The sequence below is a fragment of the Schistocerca nitens genome, chromosome 9, assembly GCF_023898315.1.
Source record: "Schistocerca nitens isolate TAMUIC-IGC-003100 chromosome 9, iqSchNite1.1, whole genome shotgun sequence".
NCBI lineage: Eukaryota > Metazoa > Arthropoda > Insecta > Orthoptera > Acrididae > Schistocerca > Schistocerca nitens.
Window position 1 is genome coordinate 214,474,311 of NC_064622.1, and position 25,312 is coordinate 214,499,622.

At 43.3% G+C, this 25,312-nt stretch overlaps 1 protein-coding gene across 1 annotated transcript in view; it reads left to right on the forward strand.

Moving 5' to 3' along the window:
* Positions 1 to 5,635: 5,635 nt before the first annotated feature.
* LOC126203726 (dehydrogenase/reductase SDR family member 11-like) overlaps positions 5,636 to 25,312 on the forward strand; it is an 85,397-nt gene continuing 65,720 nt past the window's right edge. Inside the window, exon 1 of the mRNA XM_049938098.1 lies at positions 5,636 to 5,815. Within this exon, the coding sequence (XP_049794055.1) occupies positions 5,678 to 5,815 (138 nt within the window). The 5' untranslated portion in view covers positions 5,636 to 5,677. The remainder of the gene's footprint in view (positions 5,816 to 25,312) is intronic.

Consider the following 25,312-nt stretch of genomic DNA (forward strand, 5'->3'; position numbering starts at 1 on the left):
TTTTCGCGTCTGTAGCACGTCATCTTCGTGGTGTAGTAATTTTAATGGCCAGTAGTGTAATTTTTATTAAACACGATTTGCACATACAGTGCAACATTCGTCATTCACTATGCAGTCAGAGAAAACTGTAACACTTCACAGTACCCGGAAGTGATATCGACCATACATATCTGAAATGAGTAAGGTGGTGCTACAAATTAAATCAGATTATCAAGCATTCGAGAAGGCGTCTTTATCTAGAGATCAGTTTAACATTTATAACGCAGCGACTTGAGCAAAACATGGCAAAGGAACGCACAGCCCTGTCCTATATAGCCATCTCAGTGCACTGTTTAGTCTTTTTTTTTGGACTGTTCATGTTATCTGTTGAGTTATTTAATCATAACGACATTATTTTCCTATTAATGAAGAGTTTCCTTTACTCAGTAGTGCAACGCGCACTTCTTACGCTCCTACAAAACTCCTGTTGAAGGCAGAACAGTATAAAACGGAGAGAAATGTTCGAAATTTTCGGAATGACAGGTGTAAGGTATGGGAGAAGACGGGTATTATAAAACAAGAAACAAGTGGGAAAAATGAGGGTGGAAGGAAAAGAACTAGGTGCCACGATTAGAAAGGAAATAAGATTAGGATGTACACTTTAGTCCCTACTGTTGAATGTAGAAACTAAAGGAGGAATGACTGAAAAATTAGGCAAGGTGCTAGTACTAAGGGTTCCGTACAAATATAATTATTTAGAGAGTGGTCGAAAAATCCCCATTACAGACTTCTAGGATTCCGTGATGATGTTACAGACTTTCTAGGATGATGAACAACGACAAATGTATTAATTTGAAGTAAGGGTTCCTGTACTGGAAACGAACGAGTCGAAAGTTATAAACAAAAAGCGTTCTGATACCTCTGACAGTTGAATACATGTACCGGTTCTTGTGTTACGAAGAGTGTAGGGTTGGTAACTTTCAGTTGTGGTAGTGTGGACAAAAACGAGAAAAAATGTCCAATAAACGTGGGCTCTAAATTGCATACCTGAGGAGCGAAGGCCATTCGTTCATCTTCGCTAATGTGAAACACATCTCTACTGAGCAAGTGTTCATAGCTGTTAAGGTACGCACTTTAGAGCCCACGTTTATTTGACACTTTTTCTCGTTTTTTTCCACACTACCACCACTGAAAGTTACCAACCATAACTCTTCGCAACACAAGAACCGGTACTTGTATTCAACTGTAAGAGGTATCAGAACGGTTTTCGTTTATAACTTTCGACTCGTTCCTTTCCGGTACAGGGATCCTTACTTCAATTTAATACATTTATCGTTCTTCATCATCCTAGAAAGTCTGTAACATCATCGCGGAATCACCCCGTGTATACGTATATTTACAGACGCCCGCGCCCTTAACTTTGACGCTCTGTAGTCTCGTTGGATGACGTTTCCGGACATGGTTTCCTATTCAAAATACGATGTACTCACTCCCCTCTACAAGTCCTCGAAGTCTGTAACGGGAATTTCCAACCACCCCGTATATAGACAGATCATCCGTTCCTGGAATCGAGGATACTGACGATTTTTGCCTGTTATCGACAATGATACTGTCAAGATATCGATCCCAAGGATTCGAAGACATTCAAGAATGTTTTATTTTCGAATCTGAAGTAGGATAAGAAATGATAAAAAATATCTTTGTTATTGGGATATAATTACAGACTAATAATCCTCTGATTTTTTTCCTTTAGTTGTGCTGAGACACCTTTCTTCTTGTCAGATTTCATGATTAAGTCATTAGGAAGTACTCTGTAGGTTTCGTTGAGTGAGTTTGCGAATACCAAGACGTGTGACATAAATGGCCGTATCTTTTGATTGTACTGACTTAGAAGCTTCACATTTTTACATCGCCAAGGGACCATAGACCTCAACATACAACATAAATTTCAACTTGATACATCTAACCGTTCCTGGAAAAAGTGTTTTGAACAGTTGGGGTGACAGACAGAAGGCCAACAAAGTGATCCTACGAGGTTTCCGTTTTCACTGACTGAGATACGGGAACCTAAAAATACGCAGTTGGCAGGCTATGCCCGTTCTCTCGAGTTCTATCCGTTGTAGCCGCTTGTTCATGGATGCGGACCTCTAATAAGAACGTTCAGGAGTACGATTACAGTTTTGGATTAAAGAATATAGGTGGTAAGGTTCGCTGATGGCTCTGTTGTCCTCACTGAAAGTCAGGAATTGCAGAACTTCTTGAACGTAGTAAGTAGTCTAATGAGCGCACGCAACGGATTGAGAGTAAACCGAAGAAAAACTTAAGTAATGAAAAGTAGCAGAAATGAGATTAAAGATCAAGTTATCATGAAAATTGGAGACCACGAAATAGAAGACGTTAAATGATTGTGCTACGTTGGAAGTAAAATTATTCATTACGGACGAAGCAAGGAGGAAATGAGAAGTAGATAAGTACAGGCAAAAGAATTCTACTGGTGTCAGACATAGGTCTTAGAAGATGAAATCTGGAGCATAGCGTAGTAGGGAAGCGAATCAGGCACTCTGGAAAAACCGAAAAGGATGAGACTCGAAGAATTTAGATTTATGCTGGACAAGCTTGTAAAAAACTGAGTGGACTAGTAAGGTAAGAAAGTAGGAGAATCCCAACAGAATAGTCGGCGAAAGATACCTATGCAAAACATTGACAAGAAGAGTGGGCAGGATGATGGACATGTGTCACAACAGGGAATAATTTTCATGGAAAAAAATGGCTCTGAGCACTATGGGACTCAACTGCTGTGGTCATCAGTCCCCTAGAACTTAGAACTACTTAAACCTAACTAACGTAAGGACATCACATACATCCATGCCCGAGGCAGGATTCGAACCTGCGACCGTAGCAGCAGCGCGGCTCCGGACTGGAACGCCTAGAACCGCACGGCCACCGCGGCCGGCTAATTTTCATGGAACTTGAAGGAGTTGTAGACGGCAAGACCTCTAGAAGAAGGCAGATTGGAATGCATCCAACCAATAATTGAGGACGTAGGTTGCAAGTGGTACTCTGAGATGAAGAGGTTGTAACAGGAGAGGAATTTGTGGCAGGACGCATCAAATATAATGTCTCTAAAAAGTTATAGTTAATTGGAAAATGTTTTAATGACTATTGATTAAAACTTTTAGTTATTATTTAACTTTTTAAGTTTGCCGTGGTTGAAGTTCATTACTAGAAATTGCGGCTGATGTAATTTCATTGGGTTCGAGCCCATATACCTAACGTGTCGTTTACTAATTTGCCACAGGGTTATTTCATTGAGTCTTGTAATGAATTATTGCAGTTAACAATACTTTCCGTCTTAGCTAGCATGAGAGCTTGACTTTAAAATCAGGGGGTAACACACATATGTGACTAGTCCTAACAATTACGTCGTATACACACATTATAACACAAAATTCCCTGTGAAATCTCTCACCGAAATTAAATAGCAAACAGTGATTGTTTGGATTAACTTCAGTTCTCATTTAGTTGGTCTCATACTATTTAACTGAGGAAATAGTAGTAATGGCTCTTCGTTACGCATAGCCCAGCAAGCAACACAAAAAATTATTTAAAATCCACCTACTTGGAAAAAAACATAAAATTTTGGCTGCGCCAGATGCGCCTAGTCCTGTGAAGGAAAGTATTAGCATTACTTGCGGCGATATGAGAGTTGCTAGAAAGAAAAAGGTTAATTCAATTTTGCCGCTTAATGGCGGCGATCTGCTCAATCAGGCGCTGGTAGATTATTTTGCCGTCGGCCTGCTATAAACGCTGAAATAATGCTGCTGAAGTTATGTATTGACACAGGGTACACAAAACTGCGGAATAAAGGCATGGAATAATGAGTTTTAAACAATTGTGTACTTTAACAGTTAACTGATTGCACATACAGTTACAGACACGATAACGCTGTTGTCACATTTACGAGAACAAAAGAACTAGCAAGACGACGAACAAGAGAAGCGGAAAGTACATTGTTTAACAAGACAACGGGAGCATACATTGCCTCCTCTTTACATAGAAAAATCTTAGACAATAATCCTCACTAATACAATTACTGTAATATATCTATACGATACATATCGTCTGTGATTCAGTACAAAGGTTTACAAAATTAAGTAGTTTTTGATAATAGGTTTGTCCTTACATCTACATGACGTGTTCTGCTAATTTCATACAATCTCACATAAATTTCGTCGAACTGCATTTTGTGACAACAGATGGGGATGCCATATATAGTTAAACACAGGAGCAACAAGTCCCCAGTAAGACCTCATGTATCTGGCAATGTATTGCAGAAACTTGTCCTTCTCTTTCAAAAATTTTAATTATTGTATTTCCAGATAATTTCTAAAGTTTCGTGAATTAAAATGAATTCCAGTAGTCAGATAATTCCCTACCACTGTTCTCTAGCAAATTTAATTCCCTACCACTGTTCCCTGGCATATTCGGGGCAAAGAAACAAATGAAATAAAAAGTTTTATGGAAAATATGTAGTTCTTCCTTACAATTCTTCTGAGGCCTGTTACCTGTGTTCTATACCGAATCGCGTCAGAAGATTGTAACGACAGAATCATCAGAACGGAAAATGTTACTAATGGCGGTACTACACTATCAGATTTTCTTTGGCAAAGAAATTTGATCACATATTCTCCATATTTCTTTGACAAAGATCTTTGATGTGACTCAAATGGTTAAAATGGCTCTGAGCACTATGGGACTTAACATCTGAGGTCATCAGTCCCCTAGAACTTAGAACTAATTAAACCTAACTAACCTAAAGACATCACACACATCCATGCCCGAGGCAGGATTCGAACCTGCGACCGTGGCAGTCGCGCGGTTCCGGACTGAAGCGTCTAGAACCACTCGGCCACTGCGGCCGGCTCTTTGACGTGGCGCAAAACGGAGTTTTACACTCTGATCAAATATTACGTCATAGTTTCTACACTGCACATGCGCCTACATCACGTGTGTTCACAGAATTTGCGGCTATGGTTATATTTAAAAACACTACGTTAAATGGCAAACAGTTGGAGCGATGCTAGCACTACAAACGGTTACATTTATCCATTCAGTTAACAGACGACGAACGCTTTCCTTCATCAAATCGAAGGCGAGACGCTAGATTTCATCAAAGAAAATTTGACGTTAGGCTAACTTCGATAAAGTTGCTTATTACACTACCAAATTTTATTTGACAAAGGAACTTTTTCAAAGAAAGCTTGACAATATAATATCGGCCTGGAAACCAGCTGAAAATGGAGTGTACAGAGATCAAAATCCTTAAGCACCATTGGTATACTTTGTTGCCTATCAAAAAGGTTTGTACAACTTTTTACGACACAAGTAAGCCGATGGTATGTCACATAAATCAGTTGTTAAGTCCTGATTAAATCTGTTGTGGAACGTCATAGGAAAGGAACTTCGTTTGACATGGGAATAATTTCAGCGTAAAATCTATTTGAGCGTTTACCTACTGCAAGGTCATTCTGCCCGCTACACAGATTTCCAGAGATAAACGGATGAGTAACTTTGACTCATGACGTAATACGCTTATCGTTACGTGCATTAATCGCCGGAACTGGCACGAATGTTCGCAGTCTCCGCAGACCCGTGTAGCTAGTCGCACAGCAGCGCCAGTAAGTCAGTCCACATTGCAATGGGCATCGAGAAATACAAGGGACGTGTAGCCCTGGTTACTGGCGCCAGTGCAGGCATCGGTGCTGCCATAGTTCAGGCGCTGCTGAAGCATGGACTCACCGTCGTGGGAATGGCCAGGAGGGTCGAAAAAGTTAAGGTAAGAACTCTCCAGCACTGTCAAATATTCGGGTTAACACTTACATTATCAAGAAAATTATTAGATGGCAATGTAGCTCAAGGCGCCATGCTGAGGCCACCGCTAATTCATAACATGTAATGGGTATCCGGGAAGAGAGGACGAATCTGAATTTTGCGTCATTTTGTCGTATGACGGTTAGAAACCGTGGTTTTTTCACGTTTTTGCTATCTGTAATCCTTCCCATTAGTATCCTGATAGTTTTTACGTTATGAGCATTGTTGTTGGATGTTTATTTTCATCATGGAGCAAGTGACAACTGAGCAAAACATCCAAGTGATAAAAAGTTGTTTCAAAAAACAGTGAAAGTCCCACAGCAACCGTTCGCGAATTGCTTGTGACACTCGGACGTAAGGCTGAGCCAACCGTATCATCAGTTAGGAAACTGAATCGTAAGTTTGAGACCACAGGTTCTGTTTCAAATGTTGAGAAAAGAAGACGATCGCGTTGTCTTCGAAAACAAGAAAATATTGATATGCCTGAGAATGTGACCGTAAGAACCAGAAAATCGGTTTTCCGACGAGCTCAACAACTGAATTTATCACCAAGTTCACTGCCTGACATCTTTTCAGAAGATCTTAAAATACATGCGTACAAGATTTAACTTACACAAGAGTTGAAGCCTACAGATCATGGAAACAGACATCGGTTTGCTCATCGGATCTTGGCTCGACAAACGGAGAACGAGAAAGTCACAAAAGGAATAATTTTCTTAGATGAAGCGCGCTTTGGAAGATGAGATGCACCCACAGCGCACGAATGTGTGGTGTGGATTCTGGGCAGGAAAAGTGATCGACCCGTAGTTGTTTTTTTAAATAATGAGGGAGCTGCCGTCACTGTGAACGGTGGCCGTTAACGAAACATGTTTTATTATTAATGAAAATGACGATTTTTCGTTTCAACAAGATGGTGCGACGTGTCACGCATCCCGTGAAACGATTGCTCTGCTGAATGAAAAGTTTCCTCAAAAAATTATCTGTTTGTCTGCCAACCAGGAATGGCCTGCCAGATCACACAAAGTTTCCTCAAAAAATTATCTGTTTGTCTGCCAACCAGGAATGGCCTGCCAGATCACACAATCTTATAACTTGTGACTTTTTTTGTGGGGATCTGTGAAATCAAAAGTGGATGTGAACAAACCACAAAAAATACACCAATTGAAGGATGAAATTAAAAGGTCTGTTAAAGGCACCCCACCAGATGTTTGTGAAGCATCATCGAGAACTTCAATGAACGTACTGCTCGTTGCCGCGCGGCCTTGGGTTATCATATGGAGGAAATAATTTTTCATACATAAATGGGAGAAGGTGCTTAATGTGTTTGTAAAGATACATTGCATTTTCAATAAATTTTTTATGTTCTATAGCACTTTAATATCCGTCCGTACTTCCAGGACACGCTCCAGTAACACAATACTTTGCTTCTTTAGTAGCAATATTAGCTGCAAGAACTAGTAATTTCAGAACAGAAATGGGACAAACGGTGCTTTGATTGTAGGCTGAAGTGTAATAAAACGACATAGCGAGTATGTTAAGTGCAAGCATCTGGTCAGTAACGGTACTTACTACCTTTCATAATATTTGGTGCAGAGTGCAACTATCGATATTTTAGGCTACGTGCAAACTGAGACGCGTATATCATGTGTGACGTGACACGGTACTACAGCGCCAATTGGCGACGATCGACCTTGACAGAATCGAAGTGCGCGCGCACCCTGTAATCTGCATCAAATGATTTTACATAAACTATTCAGTAATAATATTTGATTTTTGCCTTGCTTGTAGCGTTATATGTCAGTTTCGTAGCGAAGTGCCCATCGCCTCGCTAATGCTCATACTTTTTGTGATTACACATTTCAGTAAAACACTATGCAAAATTCGAAAAGTTTGCCGTGAAAAATAGGTGTCGCTATAATTTTTCGTTTGGTGCGTATTACACCATGTGTTGCTACGTATGACATGGGATCTCCAGAAAATGAATCCTATGTAGCGCCTTCACTCCCGATCTCATGCCTGCGGGAAGGAAATATTCACAGCATCCCCCATAACTCCTAGACCACTCGAGATATCGTAACGAGATTTTGGCGAATGGTAGCACACAAGGAGAAGAATATTTTGGTAATTCGTGAACACACGGAACATTCTTATCAATGGCGATATACCAGAAGCTACACCTCCTATTTGATTTTTTGCACTCCAATGACTAATTTTTTAAGAGTTATCGTCAGTTGGCGAAACAAGAGTTTCCTAGTATGAAAATAAACATGAAATTTCTCCCCTTATGTCGCCGCAAACCGACACACTGAGGTTTCTCGTAAGCTATTGAGCTCTCTGGACGTTCGTTACTTGTTAAATGTGACACACTCAGAATACTGTTGCAATAGGTGCTGCAAAAATGAATTTGTGCAATTATACTGTGTTTTGGCAAAGGAAGTACAATTAAACTTGTCAACAAGAGAAATGTGGCTGTTACTCATAAATGGTGATGCTGCTTCGAATGACAAACGGTTAACAATTCACACAAAGATAAATCGCCAGTTCTGTTCGAATTTTGGTTGAAACCCATAACCCATCGTATTTTTAACACTGAGCGACTATAATGGAACTTACGAAAGGATTTTATTCCTCTTCTGCATCTGAGTAGAGCCCTCATTTGAGTAGAGCCATCATTTTAATACTACTCAGATGCAGAAGAGGAATAAAATCCTTTCGTAAGTTTCTATTACAGTCGCTCAGCGTTAAAAATACGGTGGGTTATGGGTTTCAACCAAAATTCGAACAGAACTGGCGGTTTATCTTTGTGTGAATTGTTAACCTTTTGTCATTCGAAGCAGCATCACCATTTATGAGTAACGGCCACATTTCTCTAGTTGACATGTTTAATTGTACTTCCTTTGCCAAAACACAGTATAATTTCCACAAATTCATTTTTGCAGCAGCTGTTGCAACAGTATTCTGAAAGAGTATGTCACATTAAACAAGTAACTGACGGCCAGAGAGCTCAATATCTTACGAAAAACCTCAGTGTGTCGATTTGCGGTGACGTAAAAGAATAAATTTCATGTTTACTGTCATACTAGGGAACTCTTATTTCATTAGCTGTCGATAACTCTTATAAAACTACAGTCATTGGAATGAAAAAAAATAGAAAGTACAACTTCTCATGTCACGTCATAGATAAGGTAGTTCAGTGTGTTTGCCAACTGGAAAATACTTCCCTCCTTGTGTGCCATCATTCGCCAAAATCTCGCTTCCATATCGCGAGCAGCTTAGGAGATATGAGGGATGCGAATATTTCATTCCCGCGGGCGTGAGGTCGGGAATGAACGAGCTACAAAGGATCGATTTTATCGAGATTGGAGACAGAGACCTCCTTCCAAGTCTAAGCAAAAATTCAACATTTTAGCTAAATTTCATACGCAGCAACATACGGTGTAATACGCACCGAAAGCTAATTCATAGCGACACCTATTTTTTATTGCAAACTTTTCGACTTTTGCGTAGTAATTTACCAAAATGTGTGTATCACAATAAGTATGAGACTAGCGAGATGATGGGCACTTCGCCACGAAGCTGACATATAACGCTACAAGTAAGGCAAAAATCAAATATTTTCACAGAATGGTTTTTGTAAAATCGTTTGAGATTACAGCGTGCGCGCGCTGCGGTTCTGTCAGGGCAGACCGTCGCCAATCAGCGCGTGGGAAGTGGAAATAAAAATTTAAATGTTGTGTGACTAGGGCCTCCCTGACTTCGATGTAACTGCTCGGGGCGGACGTCGCAAGACACCCCTTTCAGTTCGTCGTTGATATATTAACTCAGTTTTTTTTTATTGTGTGATGTCCTTAGGTTAGTTAGGTATAAGTAGTTCTAAGTTCCAGGGGACTGATGACCTCAGAAGTTAAGTCCGATAGTGCTCAGAGCCATTTGAATCATTTTGAACCGGGAAGTTCGGCCGCCCAAGTTCAAGTCTTATTTCAGTCGACGCCACTTTGGACGACTTGCGTGCCGGTGATAAGAATGAAATGATGATGAGGACAATACAACACTCAGTCCACAAGCAATCTCCAACCTAACCGGGAATAGAACTCGGGCCCGCTGCATGGGAAACAAACACGTTAACAGCAAGCACGTTAACAGCAAGCACGTTAACACCCAGCTAAGCAAGCGGACGCGTGCGAAGTGTGTGTATGCGTCGCAATATCTGCAGGACCAGCGCGACATATGCGGAACGTGCGCGTCGCGCTGTGTCGTGTCTCAATTGGCGCTTAGCCTTAGAGGGAGTATTGGGAAGAGCAACGTCGATTTTATGTCTTCAGGCATTGTCGTGTGTCGGGAATGTGGAGTGGGAATACCTATGGTGCGAGATTAGTGTAGTGTGCATGATGCCAACATCAAACTGGGATTGCTATGTGAGCTTTGTGTATAACGCTGTTTGTTCATATTTTGCACTAAGGCGGATACTTTAATATTACATGCATTTGCTCGGCTTTTACAGACTTATTTACTGGTAACAGAAAAGGTAATTGTTGCTGCTACTGGTGCAAATCGAAAGTTGCTTTTCATAGATAAGTACCACAAAGGTCAAATCACGATTATCTCACTCGTAAGGCGAGCTACTTCAATCAATGTTCATCTAGAGAAAAGCTTTATTTGTAACAGTCTGAGTCATTTCCCTTGGATTACGCACATCTCGAAGCCATTATACGTTTTTACAGCAGTTACAACGTGAAACAGTACAGTCTGACGGAGAGAATGGTGATGTAAGATTAATACACTCCTGGAAATGGAAAAAAGAACACATTGACACCGGAGTGTCAGACCCACCATACTTGCTCCGGACACTGCGAGAGGGCTGTACAAGCAATGATCACACGCACGGCACAGCGGACACACCAGGAACCGCGGTGTTGGCCGTCGAATGGCGCTAGCTGCGCAGCATTTGTGCACCGCCGCCGTCAGTGTCAGCCAGTTTGCCGTGGCATACGGAGCTCCATCGCAGTCTTTAACACTGGTAGCATGCCGCGACAGCGTGGACGTGAACCGTATGTGCAGTTGACGGACTTTGAGCGAGGGCGTATAGTGGGCATGCGGGAGGCCGGGTGGACGTACCGCCGAATTGCTCAACACGTGGGGCGTGAGGTCTCCACAGTACATCGATGTTGTCGCCAGTGGTCGGCGGAAGGTGCACGTGCCCGTCGACCTGGGACCGGACCGCAGCGACGCACGGATGCACGCCAAGACCGTAGGATCCTACGCAGTGCCGTAGGGGACCGCACCGCCACTTCCCAGCAAATTAGGGACACTGTTGCTCCTGGGGTATCGGCGAGGACCATTCGCAACCGTCTCCATGAAGCTGGGCTACGGTCCCGCACACCGTTACGCCGTCTTCCGCTCACGCCCCAACATCGTGCAGCCCGCCTCCAGTGGTGTCGCGACAGGCGTGAATGGAGGGACGAATGGAGACGTGTCGTCTTCAGCGATGAGAATCGCTTCTGCCTTGGTGCCAATGATGGTCGTATGCGTGTTTGGCGCCGTGCAGGTGAGCGCCACAATCAGGACTGCATACGACCGAGGCACACAGGGCCAACACCCGGCATCATGGTGTGGGGAGCGATCTCCTACACTGGCCGTACACCACTGGTGATCGTCGAGGGGACACTGAATAGTGCACGGTACATCCAAACCGTCATCGAACCCATCGTTCTACCATTCCTAGACCGGCAAGGGAACTTGCTGTTCCAACAGGACAATGCACGTCCGCATGTATCCCGTGCCACCCAACGTGCTCTAGAAGGTGTAAGTCAACTACTCTGGCCAGCAAGATCTCCGGATCTGTCCCCCATTGAGCATGTTTGGGACTGGATGAAGCGTCGTCTCACGCGGTCTGCACGTCCAGCACGAACGCTGGTCCAACTGAGGCGCCAGGTGGAAATGGCATGGCAAGCCGTTCCACAGGACTACATCCAGCATCTCTACGATCGTCTCCATGGGAGAATAGCAGCCTGCATTGCTGCGAAAGGTGGATATACACTGTACTAGTGCCGACATTGTGCATGCTCTGTTGCCTGTGTCTATGTGCCTGTGGTTCTGTCAGTGTGATCATGTGATGTATCTGACCCCAGGAATGTGTCAATAAAGTTTCCCCTTCCTGGGACAATGAATTCACGGTGTTCTTATTTCAATTTCCAGGAGTGTATTTATGACTCGATAAGGACGCCAAAGGTTATAAAAATTATACAGGAAATTAAAACTGGGAGATTTTCGTCCTTAAGCGTATAAGATTCATACATTGCTAATTTCGTGGATGTCGTAACTTCAAATCGAAGTTTTTTTGGACACTTCCACTTTGTAGTTTTAGAAAGTTATTGCAAAACGGTCGCTGCAGCATAATTTGTGGAAGAAGAGATTCAGAAAAAGGTAAAGTGCAGTACAAAGTCTAAAAAGTAGTGGTATCCATCCCTTACTTTCTAAAACAAGTAACTAATTAACTGTTCTCTAGACTCATGGAATGAAGGCTTTCACGGCAGGTGTTGTCATCACTTAACACTTCCGGGCTGAGATGCCGTGGTCCGTTCATAAGTTCCCGGCTGGATTTTCTCTGCCTCGTGATGACTGGGTGTTGTGTGATGTCCTTAGGTTAGTTAGGTTTAAGTAGTTCTAAGTTCAAGGGGACTGATGACCTCCGATGTTAAGTCCCATTGTGCTCAGAGCTATTTGAACCATTCCTTTTGTGGTGTCACCGCTAGACACCACACTTGCTAGGTGGTAACTTAAATCGGCCGCGGTCCTGTAGTACATGTCGGACCCGCGTGTCGCCACTGTGGGATCGCAAACCTAGCGCCACCACAAGGCAGGTCTCGAGAGACTGAGGAGACCTCGTCCCCAGTTGTACGGACAACATAGCTAGCGACTGGACGTGCTAAGCCTTGCTCTCATTTGCCGAGAGATAGACAGTAGAATAGCCCTCTGCTAAGTTAAATGGCGACCACCTAGCAAGGCGCCATTTGTATCAGTGCCAATAGCTTACGAGTATGCAGGAGAGATGTATTCCAACAAGAGAATAAAGTTAAGTATTAAAAAGGCTACGTATTTTTCTTTAGTGCATTTATAAGTCTCATGTTCCAGACTTCACGCCCGTCTGCGTTAGCCTTGCGTGCCCTATCGGCTACAGCATTGTGTCTGGGCTGTATGGTCTAGACACAACACCTTTCATAAGACTCTACCCTGACGTTTCACCTTCCGCAGTCGAAGGCGAAACGTCAGGGGAGAGTCTTATGTATGGACCACGGCATCTCAGCCCGGAGGTGTTAAGTGATGTTCTCTAATTTTTTTAAAAGTTATTTCGGGTATTTCGAAAACATTCATTCTATGTCACACGGTTTTAAGTAGAGATGATATGAAATGCAGATTGGTAATAGCAAGGGGATAAATTTTTTATTAAATACAAATATAAGGAGCAATCAAAAAGTTAAAAATACGATGGGTTATGGGTTTCAACCAAAATTCGAACAGAACTGGCGTTTTATCTTTGTGTGAATTGTTAACCTTTTGTCATTCGAAGCAGCATCACCATTTATGAGTGACGGCCACATTTCTCTTGTTGACAAGTTTAACAAGAATGATCAGCCAAATCAGTGACCACTTTCCACTGCGATGCTCGATACAGCCTAGTGGCGTTGCGGGCACGTGACGTCTAACAAAAGTATGTAAGCGGAGCAGACACGGACGGGGGATCACTCTGGAGAAGATATGTGCTTCAAATGGGAAGATTCATTGAGATAAGCGACTTTGACAAAGGGCAGATTATTATTACGCACAAGTTGTGAACGAGTGTCTTGTAAACGGCGAAGGTAGTCTTGTGTGCTACTGTCGTGAACAACTACGGAAAGAGGTAGATTCACAGTGAAACTACCAATAGACGCTAAATGGTTGGACTTCCACGACTCTTCACAGAACGTGGTGTCCAGACGCTTGTCTACCCTGTGAAGTAGGATAGACGATCTGTAGCTTCTCTGCTTGTGCACGCACAAGTGTTTCGGAGCGCTCCGCTCATCGTACCTAGATCATGGAGCTCTGCAGCATACAACCCGTGGTTCCACATGATGGCCCAATGACTTCCGTCAGTTACGATTTCAGTGGGCACGGGACCACCGCGATTCGACCGTCGATCAATGGAAACGTGTCTGCTCTTCGGGCTATAAGCTCCCGTCTCCTTGGAGATTATATGGGTTAATTAACTCTTGTTGTAGTTGACCTTGTATATCGAGACTTCGTTCATTGTTAAATGCAATGGTGTGGTACTAACTGATGGAGACGCATTAAGAACTGGTAAAATTTAATTTTTTTCCTTTATCACACTGCACAAACAGAAACACACTATTATTCAAACTGTGTGCCACTACTATTAAACATAGAGATAAATCCTTCGCTACGCAACCGCCTTTGGCTCACGCAGCCTACACCTTCCACAGCCTGTCAACAACTGCCTCTGCTTGCGACTCTCTGCGCCAATGGGCATTGTCGTCCTCCAAAAAACAACCACTTACAGATACTACACATCAGTACCCTCACAGGGTGAATCAGATTTTTGCTGCACTAGGTCGATGGTCGCCTCCACAAACGCCGTCACCGAGGTGAGCCCCGGCTCGAAAGACGCAGCGCGCCACGGGCGCACGCTGGCTGGAGCAGTATTATGCCGTGGGAGACATTCTCCTGCACTTGAATTGGACCGGTGGTAGTAATCTAATACACGCTGACAGCTGCGAACCACCTACATCCCTTCAGAGCACTATGGGACTCAACATCTGGGGTCATCAGTCTCCTAGACCTCAGAACTACTTAAACCTAACTAACCTAAGGACATCACACACATCCATGCCCGAGGCAGGATTCGAACCTGCGACAGTAGCGGTCGCGCGGCTACAGACTGAAGCGCCTAGAACCGCTCGGTCACACAGGCCGGCTTCTCCGATGTCGATGTCATCCTCCAGCAGTATAATGGTCCGTGTCTCGGAAACAGAAACGTGCTATAATTTTTTGAGGAGCGTTATAGAGAACTCACGTTGATGTCTCGGCGACCAAGTTCGCCTGATGTAAATCCTGTGGAAATCATCTGGGTTTGTGTCGGGCGCCATAACAGTGCATGCAAATCAATGGCCCGTTTTTTTTTTTACGCGGGTTACTGTTACATAGCTCCACAAACCTACCAACAAACTGTCCGATCCTTGATACGCAGAATCAGTGTGGTATTTCATTCCAGAGACCGACAGACAGCTACTAAGCAGATTGTCGTAATGTTCTGGCTCATCAGTATATATATGTTAGAAAGTCTCTATTGAAATCCGCCGGGACAACCGCCGCTTCCGGGACGGGAAGATCCGCCGGCCCCAAATCGAGGATCGGCGTGCCGGCAGCCTGGATGTGGTTTTAAGGAGGTTTCCCATATCGCGCTAGGTGAGTACCGGTCTGGTACCTAAGTTCTGCCTCGGTTAGACGATTAGCAAACAGTTAGAAAACTTCGTTCTGTTTCACATAAATAATTCTACATACAGACAGTTGGGGTACACGTTGGTTGGTTGGCTGATTTGGAGAAGGAAATGAAACAGTGATGTCACCAGTCCAATCGGATTCGGGAAGTAAGTCGACTGTGTCCTTTTAAAGGAACCATCCCAGCATTTGCTTGGAGCGATATAGAGAAATCACGGAAAACCGTCGTCCTCCCGCATGTGAGTCCACTGTGCTAACCACTGCGCCACCTCGCTCGGTATAGTACACGTATTCAGTCTCAGGGTGTGGCTTTGTGGCGACGGGAAGGGCATCTGGCCACCCCTTAAACCAACCATGTCAAATCCGTTAATAACCATGCCGACCTTGCGTCGATGCGTGGCAAAGCAAAAGAACAAGAAGAAGAGAAAATCTTTGCTGAAGGTAGATGACAGGAGTGTAGCTTTGTGCAGAAGTGAAGAGTGCACAATAATCACTTCACATTAGAAGAGAGTAGAAGAAGGTAGTGCTAGGGGATACTGCTCAAAATTATATTCGACAATAGGATAATTAAGTAGGAGGTACTGAATCGGAGAGAAAATAACTTCCCGAGACAGCTTAACTATAGAAGAGGACTGTTGACAACCGTCGATTTGGTAAGGAAGGGAAGTCGTGGAAAAGGGGGGGTGGGGGGGGGTGGCAGAGATATATGGCACAGGACATACTTACGTGTAGAGTTACATAAAACTACAGGGCGAACGAGAACACTCCACACCTCTGTAACCCCTGTCTAGTATCAGATGTTATTATGCTGGTTGGTAGCTATGTTACTTCTCATCACTTGTTGGAGTCAGCTATTGGAATAACTGTTTACGTGTTTCCGCAGTTACAATCGCAGTCGTGTTTCAATTTGTAGCCGTGATAGATGGGAGCGGTCATAGTTACACTACTCACAAGGGAACCTCCCCATCGCACCCCCTCATATTTAGTTATAAGTTGGCACAGTGGATAGGCCTTGAAAAATTGAACACAGATCAATCGAGAAAACAGGAAGAAGTTGTGTGGAACTATGAAAAAATAAGCAAAATATACAAATTGAATAGTCCATTCGCAAGATAGGCAACATCAAGGAAAGTATGAGCTCAGGAGCGCCGTGGTCCCGTGGTTAACGTGACCAGATGCGGAACGAGAGGGCGTTGGTTCAAGTCCTCCCTCGAGTGGAAAAGTTTACTTTCTTTATTTTCGCAAAGTTATGATCTGTCCGTTCGTTCATTGACGTCTCTGTTTACTGTAATAAGTTTATTGTCTGTGTTTTGCGACCGCACCGCAAAACCGTGCGATTAGTAGAGAAAAGGACGTGCCTCTCCAATGGCAACCGAAAACATTTGATCGCAAGGTCATAGGTAAACCGATTCCTCCACAGGAAAACACGTCTGATATATTCTATACGACATTGGTGACGGCATGTTCGTCACATGACAGGAATATGTTGTCGATCCACCTAACTTGTACACTTGGCGAATGGATAAAAAGATTCTTCTACCTTGCCCGATTTAGGTTTTCTTGTGGATCTGATAATCACTCCCAAAAAAGTGATGAAAACATAAGAGTTTGTCACATAAACTGAAAATAGAAAATTAAACTTTTCACTCGAGGGAAGACTTGAACCTCTATTTTTTGTAACCATATATATTTATTTAAATATATTAACAACGATACATTAAAAAAAGACATTTTATTCTACTAACCTATTATATTCCTAGTGTTGGTTAATATTACTGTCATTTTATATGTTTTCGTTTTTATATTTTCCTTTTTCTCTTATTGTTGTTCCTTAAACCCTTTTACATGGCCATTTGTCATCTTTTTGTGTGTGTTGGGGGGGGGGGGGGGGTAGACATTGCAGGACAGGCATAACAGTTTATATTTAGCATCGACACATTGATTTTGAGTTCATGTGTCTCTATGTGATGCACTTGTGATGCCACAGGCACATTGTGTATTCTGGTTTGACCTCTTCCTCTAGTTTACACTATTAAGTGGGACAGTATGAGGGAAACGTCACCATGATAGATGGAGCAGAAGTGGAAGAAACTTTTTTTACATATACTATAGATTATACCTAAATTGAAGAAGGGAGAAAATTTTGTCGTATTACATAAGTGAAGCAGAAGGGAGAGTGTGAGTAAAAAATAGAATTTTATAGGCACAAAGTAAAGGAAATCATTTAAAAATAATAATAATAATAATAATAATGAGTAGTTGGCACTTTCCACTAGGTAATGCTTGTCTCCTAGTCAGTACAGTACAAATAATGGTTCAAAATGGCTCTGAGCACTATGCGACTTAACTTCTGAGGTCATCAGTCGCCTAGAACTTAGAACTAATTAAACCTAACTAACCACAGGACATCACACACATCCATGCCCGAGGCAGGATTCGAACCTGCGACCGTAACGGTCGCTCGGTTCCAGACTGTAGCGCCCAGAACCGCACGGCCACTCCGGCCGGCCCAAATAATGGAAAAAAAATAATTAAAAAAAAAAAACTGGTAGTACTACTGGGCATACTTTTGACACTGTTTTGGCTGCGAGCATGACAGATGTTTGGTGAGAAGCACTTTGTATCACTGATTTCACTAAGAAGAAACACTTTATGCTACTATACTTCACTATTTGAGGCGAGAGGAGAAATCACTTTATCTTTTGTGTTGCACTTATTCACTATCACTGCACACGTTATTCTTGTGGTGAGTGTGGTGAGGTGGCTGGTGTCGGTGCTGAGGGTCACAGGCTGGGAAGGACTCTGGCGACTGCTGTCTGCAGTGGAATCTGCAGGAAGTTTTTGAAGTTCTCGTGGTAGCGCCTGTGCTGCTGGGCCGTCTTGTTCTCCTCCCAGAGATCCGTCAGGAAGGCCAGCTGGTCGGTCTGTCTCCGCGCTACGATGGCGTGTGCCGTCATGGCGAGGATCCAGAGAGTCGCCAGTCGCTCGGGTCGTGGAAATGGGTTGCAGTCTGGGGCGGTGACTGCTTCCACTGTGATGCTTCCCGGTGCCGTTCTGTTGATATGGGCCACCATCTGCTGGCACGCTTTCCAGATGTTGATGGCATTCCCGCAGGTGAATCGGTGCTCGAGGGTGTCGGTCATGCCACATACGTCACACTTGTCACTTGCGACGAGTTTTATCTCCGCCAGTCTTTGGTTGGTTGGTACCGTTCTGTTAACAATTTTGTACCATGTCTCTTTCGCATGTTTAGGCAACACATTGTCCGAGACGTTCCCCAATATTTGTTTCCAATTGTATTGCAGGAGTTTGTGTTCAATTTTGTTTTTTGCCGGCTTCCCCCTGAGGGCCCAGTATATTCTCTTGGCTGTTCTGTGGCTGGGGTTCGCCACGGTACCCAGAACGTAACTTTTGTTGGCGTAGTGCAGCCTGACGTGTCGCATTCTTAATGGAATGTGCCTCGTATCAACCGGCGCTTCTTGTGATGCGGGCTTGTATCTTTCTATTATCTTGGCTGTGACGCTGTCAGGGTTTTTGTCCTGGATGGCGAGCGTTCGTTTCAGTAGAAGGGCTGCACATTTGGTCTTTATATCAACTAAACCTAGCCGCCCTTCTTTCGTTGGCAGCGAGCACGTTGCTTGCGCCACTTTGAATATATTTCGACGCCACAACAGGTAGTACACTGCGCTCGTTAGTGCTCGCGCAATTTCTGTCGGGATGCTTAAGATTTGCGCCAGGTACCATGCTTTCGACAGGATCGTCGTGTTTATCAGTTCTGTTTTCTGGTGGATTGTTAGCTTCCGGTTCGCGTGCTGTCTGGAGAGACCTCTTATGGTGTGTAGCACGTCCCTCCAGTTGTATGCGGCCATTCTAAGGGGACAAGACTGTATATATATTCCAGGAACTTTATGGCTTTCTGCTATTTTATACCACTGGCTGTCTAGTTTGAGTCGTTGATTCCCTATCGGCAGTAACACTGTTTTTCTGGGATTGGTTTGGGCGCCTGACGCTTTTTGGAATGTGTTCATGATGGTTTCTACTCTCCCAATATCTTCCTGGTCTTCAAAAAAGATGCCTAGGTCGTCAGCGTAGGCTATACATGCTATTGCTTTGTCTCCTACGGAGAATCCTCTGATGTCATTTGTGAGTTTCCGCAGCAGCGGGTCCAGTGCTATAGCGAATAGAGCCATTGACAATGGACAGCCTTGCCTCACGGATCTGTCCAGTTTTATCAGTTTTGTTTTCCAACTATTGATTATTACTGTCGATCTTGCAGTACTTAGTATCTTCTGGATGATTGTGATGAATTTTTGCCCAAACCCGAGCCTGTTTAGTGTCTCTACGAGATATTTGTGGTCGATCCTGTCGAAGGCTTTGTTGAAGTCCACCGAAATTATGGCACCTGCGCTTCTGGTGGTGGCTGCCTGTGCTTTTATGTCCCTGTAGGTGCATGTGGCGTCAAATATATTTTTCCCTGGTACCGCACATGTTTGCCACGGACTGATGACATTCCTCATCGCCGATTTCAGGTTGTTTGCGATGCATTTCGCTATTACTTTATAGTCGGCGTTGAGGAGCGTACTAGGCGCTCAGTCCGGAGCCGCGCGACTGCTACGGTCGCAGGTTCGAATCCTGCCTCGGGCATGGATGTGTGTGTTGTCCTTAGGTTAGTTAGGTTTAAGTAGTTCTAAGTTCTAGGGGACTGATGACCACAGATGTTAAGTCCCATAGTGCTCAGAGCCATTTGAACCATTTTTTGAGGAGCGTAATCGGACGAAACTCTTCAATGCGGCGGGCGGCTCTCTTCTTAGTGATGAGGATTATGGTCCCTTCGGTCAGCCCAGGTAGAATTTCCGCCCCAACGAGTATCTCGTTCACCATCTCCGTGACTTGCACTCCTAGCACGTCCCAATATGCGAGGTAGAACTCGAGCGGGATGCCGTCGGCGCCGGGTGCTCTTCCTCTGGCGCTGGACTTCATCATTTCTTTGATGTCATCCACGTCGACATTTTCTGTCAGCAACGCCCTGTCTGCGTCTGTGAGCACGCTCCTCGTTTGCTGGAGGATTTCAGCAGTTGCCGCGTCGTCTGTCGCTTCTCGACGGAACATGTCTCGGAAATAGTCCTCGATGTGTTTTGTTAACTCCGTTTTCGTCGTGAGCGTCTTTCCCTGCTTGTCCTGAAGCTCACTTACGCACTTTCTTGCGGCTCTCTCCCTTTCCCTATTTAGGTGGTGCATGGTGAGTGGCTCTTCATCCACCTCGCCATATGTTTTGCTTCTGGTGAGGACGCCTCTTATTCGCTGTTTCTTTATTTGAAGGAGTTTTGCCTTGATTCTCCTTACTCGCGGCAGGTATTGCTGGTCGTCTGCTGGTGCGTCGAGTGCGTCTTTCAGGCACTGCTGGTAGAACTCGGCCGTGGTTCGCCTCCAGAATGACTTTTCCGCGCTGTATCTTATCAACAGGTTACGCATTGTCGGCTTCGCTCGTGCCAGCCACCACTCGGTCGTGCTGCTGTAGCATCCGCGCTGTGCCAGTCATTATTGCCTCGTTCCATAGCTCATCACGCTAACCACGGGACCACGGCGCTCCTGATCTCACATTGTCCTTGATGTTGCCTATCATGCGCATGGACTACTCAGTTTGTATATTTTGCTTATTTTTTCATAGTTCCACACAACTTCTTCCTGTTTTCTCGATTGATCTGTGTTCAGTTTTTCAAGTCCTATCCACTGTGCCAACGTATAACTAAATCTGAGGGGGGTGCGATGGGGAGGTTCCCTTGTCAGGAGTGTTTAGTGACAAGCGAGGGCGTGCACGAACGACAGCACACAGGGCATTCCAGGAAAGATTTAATAAGGCTCCACCACGGAATGCAACACTTTTGGATGGGGAAAGACGTGCTTTTGGTGTTTGCAGTGTTAAAGACAGGCCGCGGAGTGGAAGGAAAAAGAGACGAGAAGAAACATGTGCCCCAGTCTGCAATACGACCGAACAACCTCCTAAGAAGTCGACACATACACGTGCTTGGGAATACACCGAGGACAACAATGCGAGATCACGTGAATGAAGACGTAAAGATCAGACCTTTTCGACCGACGTTCGTGAACCTGTTATCGGATACAGATCGAAATGAGAGCGTTTTAGCATGCTGTGCGTTGTTAACTCAGTTTACAAATCCAGTGAACCGACCCAATGCTATGTTTTCAGATGAATGTGCCACTTACCGCAACTCAGTCATAGAAATATTGCCATTTGGGCCAAAGAAAATCCTCATTACACAGTCAAGTAAGAAAGGAAACAGCCTCATATAATGGTACTGGCAGCGATGACATCAAAACATCTGCTTGTACCTTATTCTTTTGAATTCTCGTTCCCGATGTACTTTTTGAGATTTTAAACAGATATCATATGGCAGATTGATTGTATAATAGGAAGACAGAGATTTCAGAACAAGATTTTCAAACTGTGAGACATTTACAGGGGTGTGACCTGTAGTTTAAAAATGAAGATCTGAAAAAAAGTTGGTAAAGTAAGGAGATGGGACCTTCATAAGTTGAAAGAACCAGAACTAGACATTGTTGAGAGTTTCAAAGATAGTATTAAAAACGATTTCCTGAAACAGGAGAGAGAAATACAGTGGAAGACGAATGGGAGCTTTGACAGATGAAACAGCGAAGGTAGCAGAGGTTCGAATAGATAAAACGACAAGGAGTAGAAGAAAAAAACTGGATATCATAGAAGATATTGAATTTAATTTGTTAAAGGAGAAATATACAAATATGCAGCAAATGAAACAGGTAAAAGAGAATACAAACCTCTAAAGGATGAGATTGACAGAAAGAGCAAAATGGCTGAACAGGAATGGGTAAAGGACAAATGTAAGAGTATAGAAACATGTATAACTAAGGGAAAGATAGATACCACCTGTAGGAAAACTAAATAGCCTTAGATAATGGGGAAGATGCTGTATGAAAACCTAGAGCTCAGTACTAAGAAAAGAAAGGAAAAACGAAAGACAGAAGGAACATGTAGACGGGCTGTACAAGGGAAATGAACTTGGAGGCAATATTATAATAAGCGAAGAGAAAAAAGACGAAGACGAGAAAGAAAATTTGATACTGCGAGAAGAATTTGACAGTGCACTGAAAGACCTAAGTCGAAACAAAGCCCCAGGAGTAGACGACATTCCATCAGAACTACTGATAGCCTTGGAGAGCCAGTCGTCATAGAACTCTTACACCTGACGTCCAGGATATGTGAGACACAGCAAGTACCCCCAGACTTCAATAAGGATGTAGTAATTCCAATTTCAAAGAAAAAAGGTGGTGACACGTGTGAAAAATTACCGAACTATTAGTTTAATAAGCCATGGTTGCAAGATACTGACACGAATTATTTACAGAATGGTATAACTGGTAGAAGCTGAGCTTGTGGTAGATGAGTTTGGATTATGGAGAAATGTTGGAACACACGAAGCAATGCCTACCTTACGACTTTGTTTAGAAGAGAGGTTAAAGAAAACCAACCTACCTTTATAGGTTTTGTAGACTTAGAGAAACCTTTTGACAAAGTTGACTGGAATACAATCTTTGAAATTCTGAAGGTATCAGTGGTAAAATACAGTGAGCCAGTGTAAAATTCATAAAGAAGAGAGGAGCTGGAGTGATAAGATGTGAGGCTACCAAAAACATAACACTTCATTCAGAAAAGATAAATTTATTTAAAGTTCTCCAATCTGTTATTATGAATTTGCTTTTAACACGTAAAACTTGACAACCTCGAATTAATGCAAGAGAGACTCCCATAAACATCAATATTTGAACTTTGAACACTTTTCAGTTGCGGTTTGACATTGTTCTGTCTCAGAAGAAATCCGGTAAAGCACAATATAAATTCAGGCACTACTAGGGCAGACATAAAAGATTTCAGTTAACACGTGTCCCCCCCCCAAAAAAATATTTTAAGCTTTACGCAACATTTAGTTAGCACATAACTATAAGCACTGCGGATTGGAACTGCCATCGATCAGCTATAAACCAGCTTAAAATATAAGCTTTATGTATGTTGTTGTTGTGGTCTTCAGTCCTGAGACTGGTTAGATGCAGCTCTCCATGCTACTCTATTATGTGCAAGCTCCTTCATCTCCCAGTACCTACTGCAACCTACATCCTTCTGAGTCTGCTTAGTGTATTCATCTCTTGGTATCCCTCTACGATTTTTACCCTCGACACTGCCCTCCAATGCTAAATTAGTGATCCCTTGATGCCTCAGTACATGTCCTACTAACCGATCCCTTCTTCTAGTCAAGTTGTGCCTCAAACTTCTCTTCTCCCCAATCCTATTCAATACCTCCTCATTAGTTACGTGATTTTAATAAGTCACAGCTGCAAAATACTAACGCGAATTCTTTACAGACGAATGGAAAAACTTGTAGAAGCCGACGTCGGGGAAGATCAGTTTGGATTCCGTAGAAATGTTGGAACACGTGAGGCAATACTAACCTTACGACTTATCTTAGAAGAAAGATTAAGGAAAGGCAAACCTACGTTTCTAGCATTTGTAGACTTAGAGAAAGCTTTTGACAACGTTAACTGGAATACTCTCTTTCAAATTCTAAAGGTGGCAGGGGTAAAATACAGGGAGCGAAAGGCTATTTACAATTTGTACAGAAACCAGATGGCAGTTACAAGAGTCGAGGGGCATGAAAGGGAAGCAGTGGTTGGGAAAGTAGCGAGACAGGGTTGTAGCCTCTCCCCGATGTTATTCAATCTGTATATTGAGCAAACAGTAAAGGAAACAAAAGAAAAATTCGGAGTAGGTATTAAAATTCATGGAGAAGAAGTAAAAACTTTGAGGTTCGCCGATGACTATGTAATTCTGTCAGAGACAGCAAAGGACTTGGAAGAGCAGTTGAACGGAATGGACAGTGTCTTGAAAGGAGGATATAAGATGAACATCAACAAAAGCAAAACTAGGATAATGGAATGTAGTCAAATTAAATCGGGTGATGCTGAGGGGATTAGATTAGGAAATGAGACACTTAAAGTAGTAAAGGAGTTTTGCTATTTAGCATTCTTCTGTAGCACCACATTTCGAAAGCTTCTATTCTCTTCTTGTCCAGACTGGTTATCGTCCATGTTTCACTTCCATACATGGCTACACTCCATACAAATACTTTCAGAAACGACTTCCTGACACTTAAATCAATACTCGATGTTAACAAATTTCTCTTCTTCAGAAACGATTTCCTTGCCATTGCCAGTCTACATTTTATATCCTCTCTACTTCGACCATCATCAGTTATTTTGCTCCCCAAATAGCAAAACTCCTTTACTACTTTAAGTGTCTCATTTCCTAATCTAATTCCCTCAGCATCACCCGACTTAATTCGACTACATTCCATTATCCTCGTTTTGCTTTTGTTGATGTTCATCTTATATCCTCCTTTCAAGACACTGTCCATTCCGTTCAACTGCTCTTCCAAGTCCTTTGCTGTCTCTGAGAGAATTACAATGTCATCGGCGAACCTCAAAGTTTTTATTTCTTCTCTCGGGATTTTAATACCTACTCCAAATTTTTCTTTTGTTTCCTTTACTGCTTCCTCAATATACAGATTGAATAACATCGGGGATAGGCGACAACCATGTCTCACTCCCTTCCCAACCACTGCTTCCCTTTCATTTCTGTACAAATTGTAAATAGCCTTTCGCTCCCTGTATTTTACCCCTGCCACCTTTAGAATTTGAAAGAGAGTATTCCAGTCAACATTGTCAGAAGCTTTCTCTAAGTCTACAAATGCTAGAAACGTAGGTTTGCCTTTCCTTAATCTTCCTTCTAAGATAAGTCGTAGGGTTAGTATTGCCTCACGTGTTCCAACATTTCTACGGAATCCAAACTGATCTTCCCCGAGGTCCGCTTCTACCAGTTTTTCCATTCGTCTGTAAATAATTCGCGTTAGTATTTTGCAGC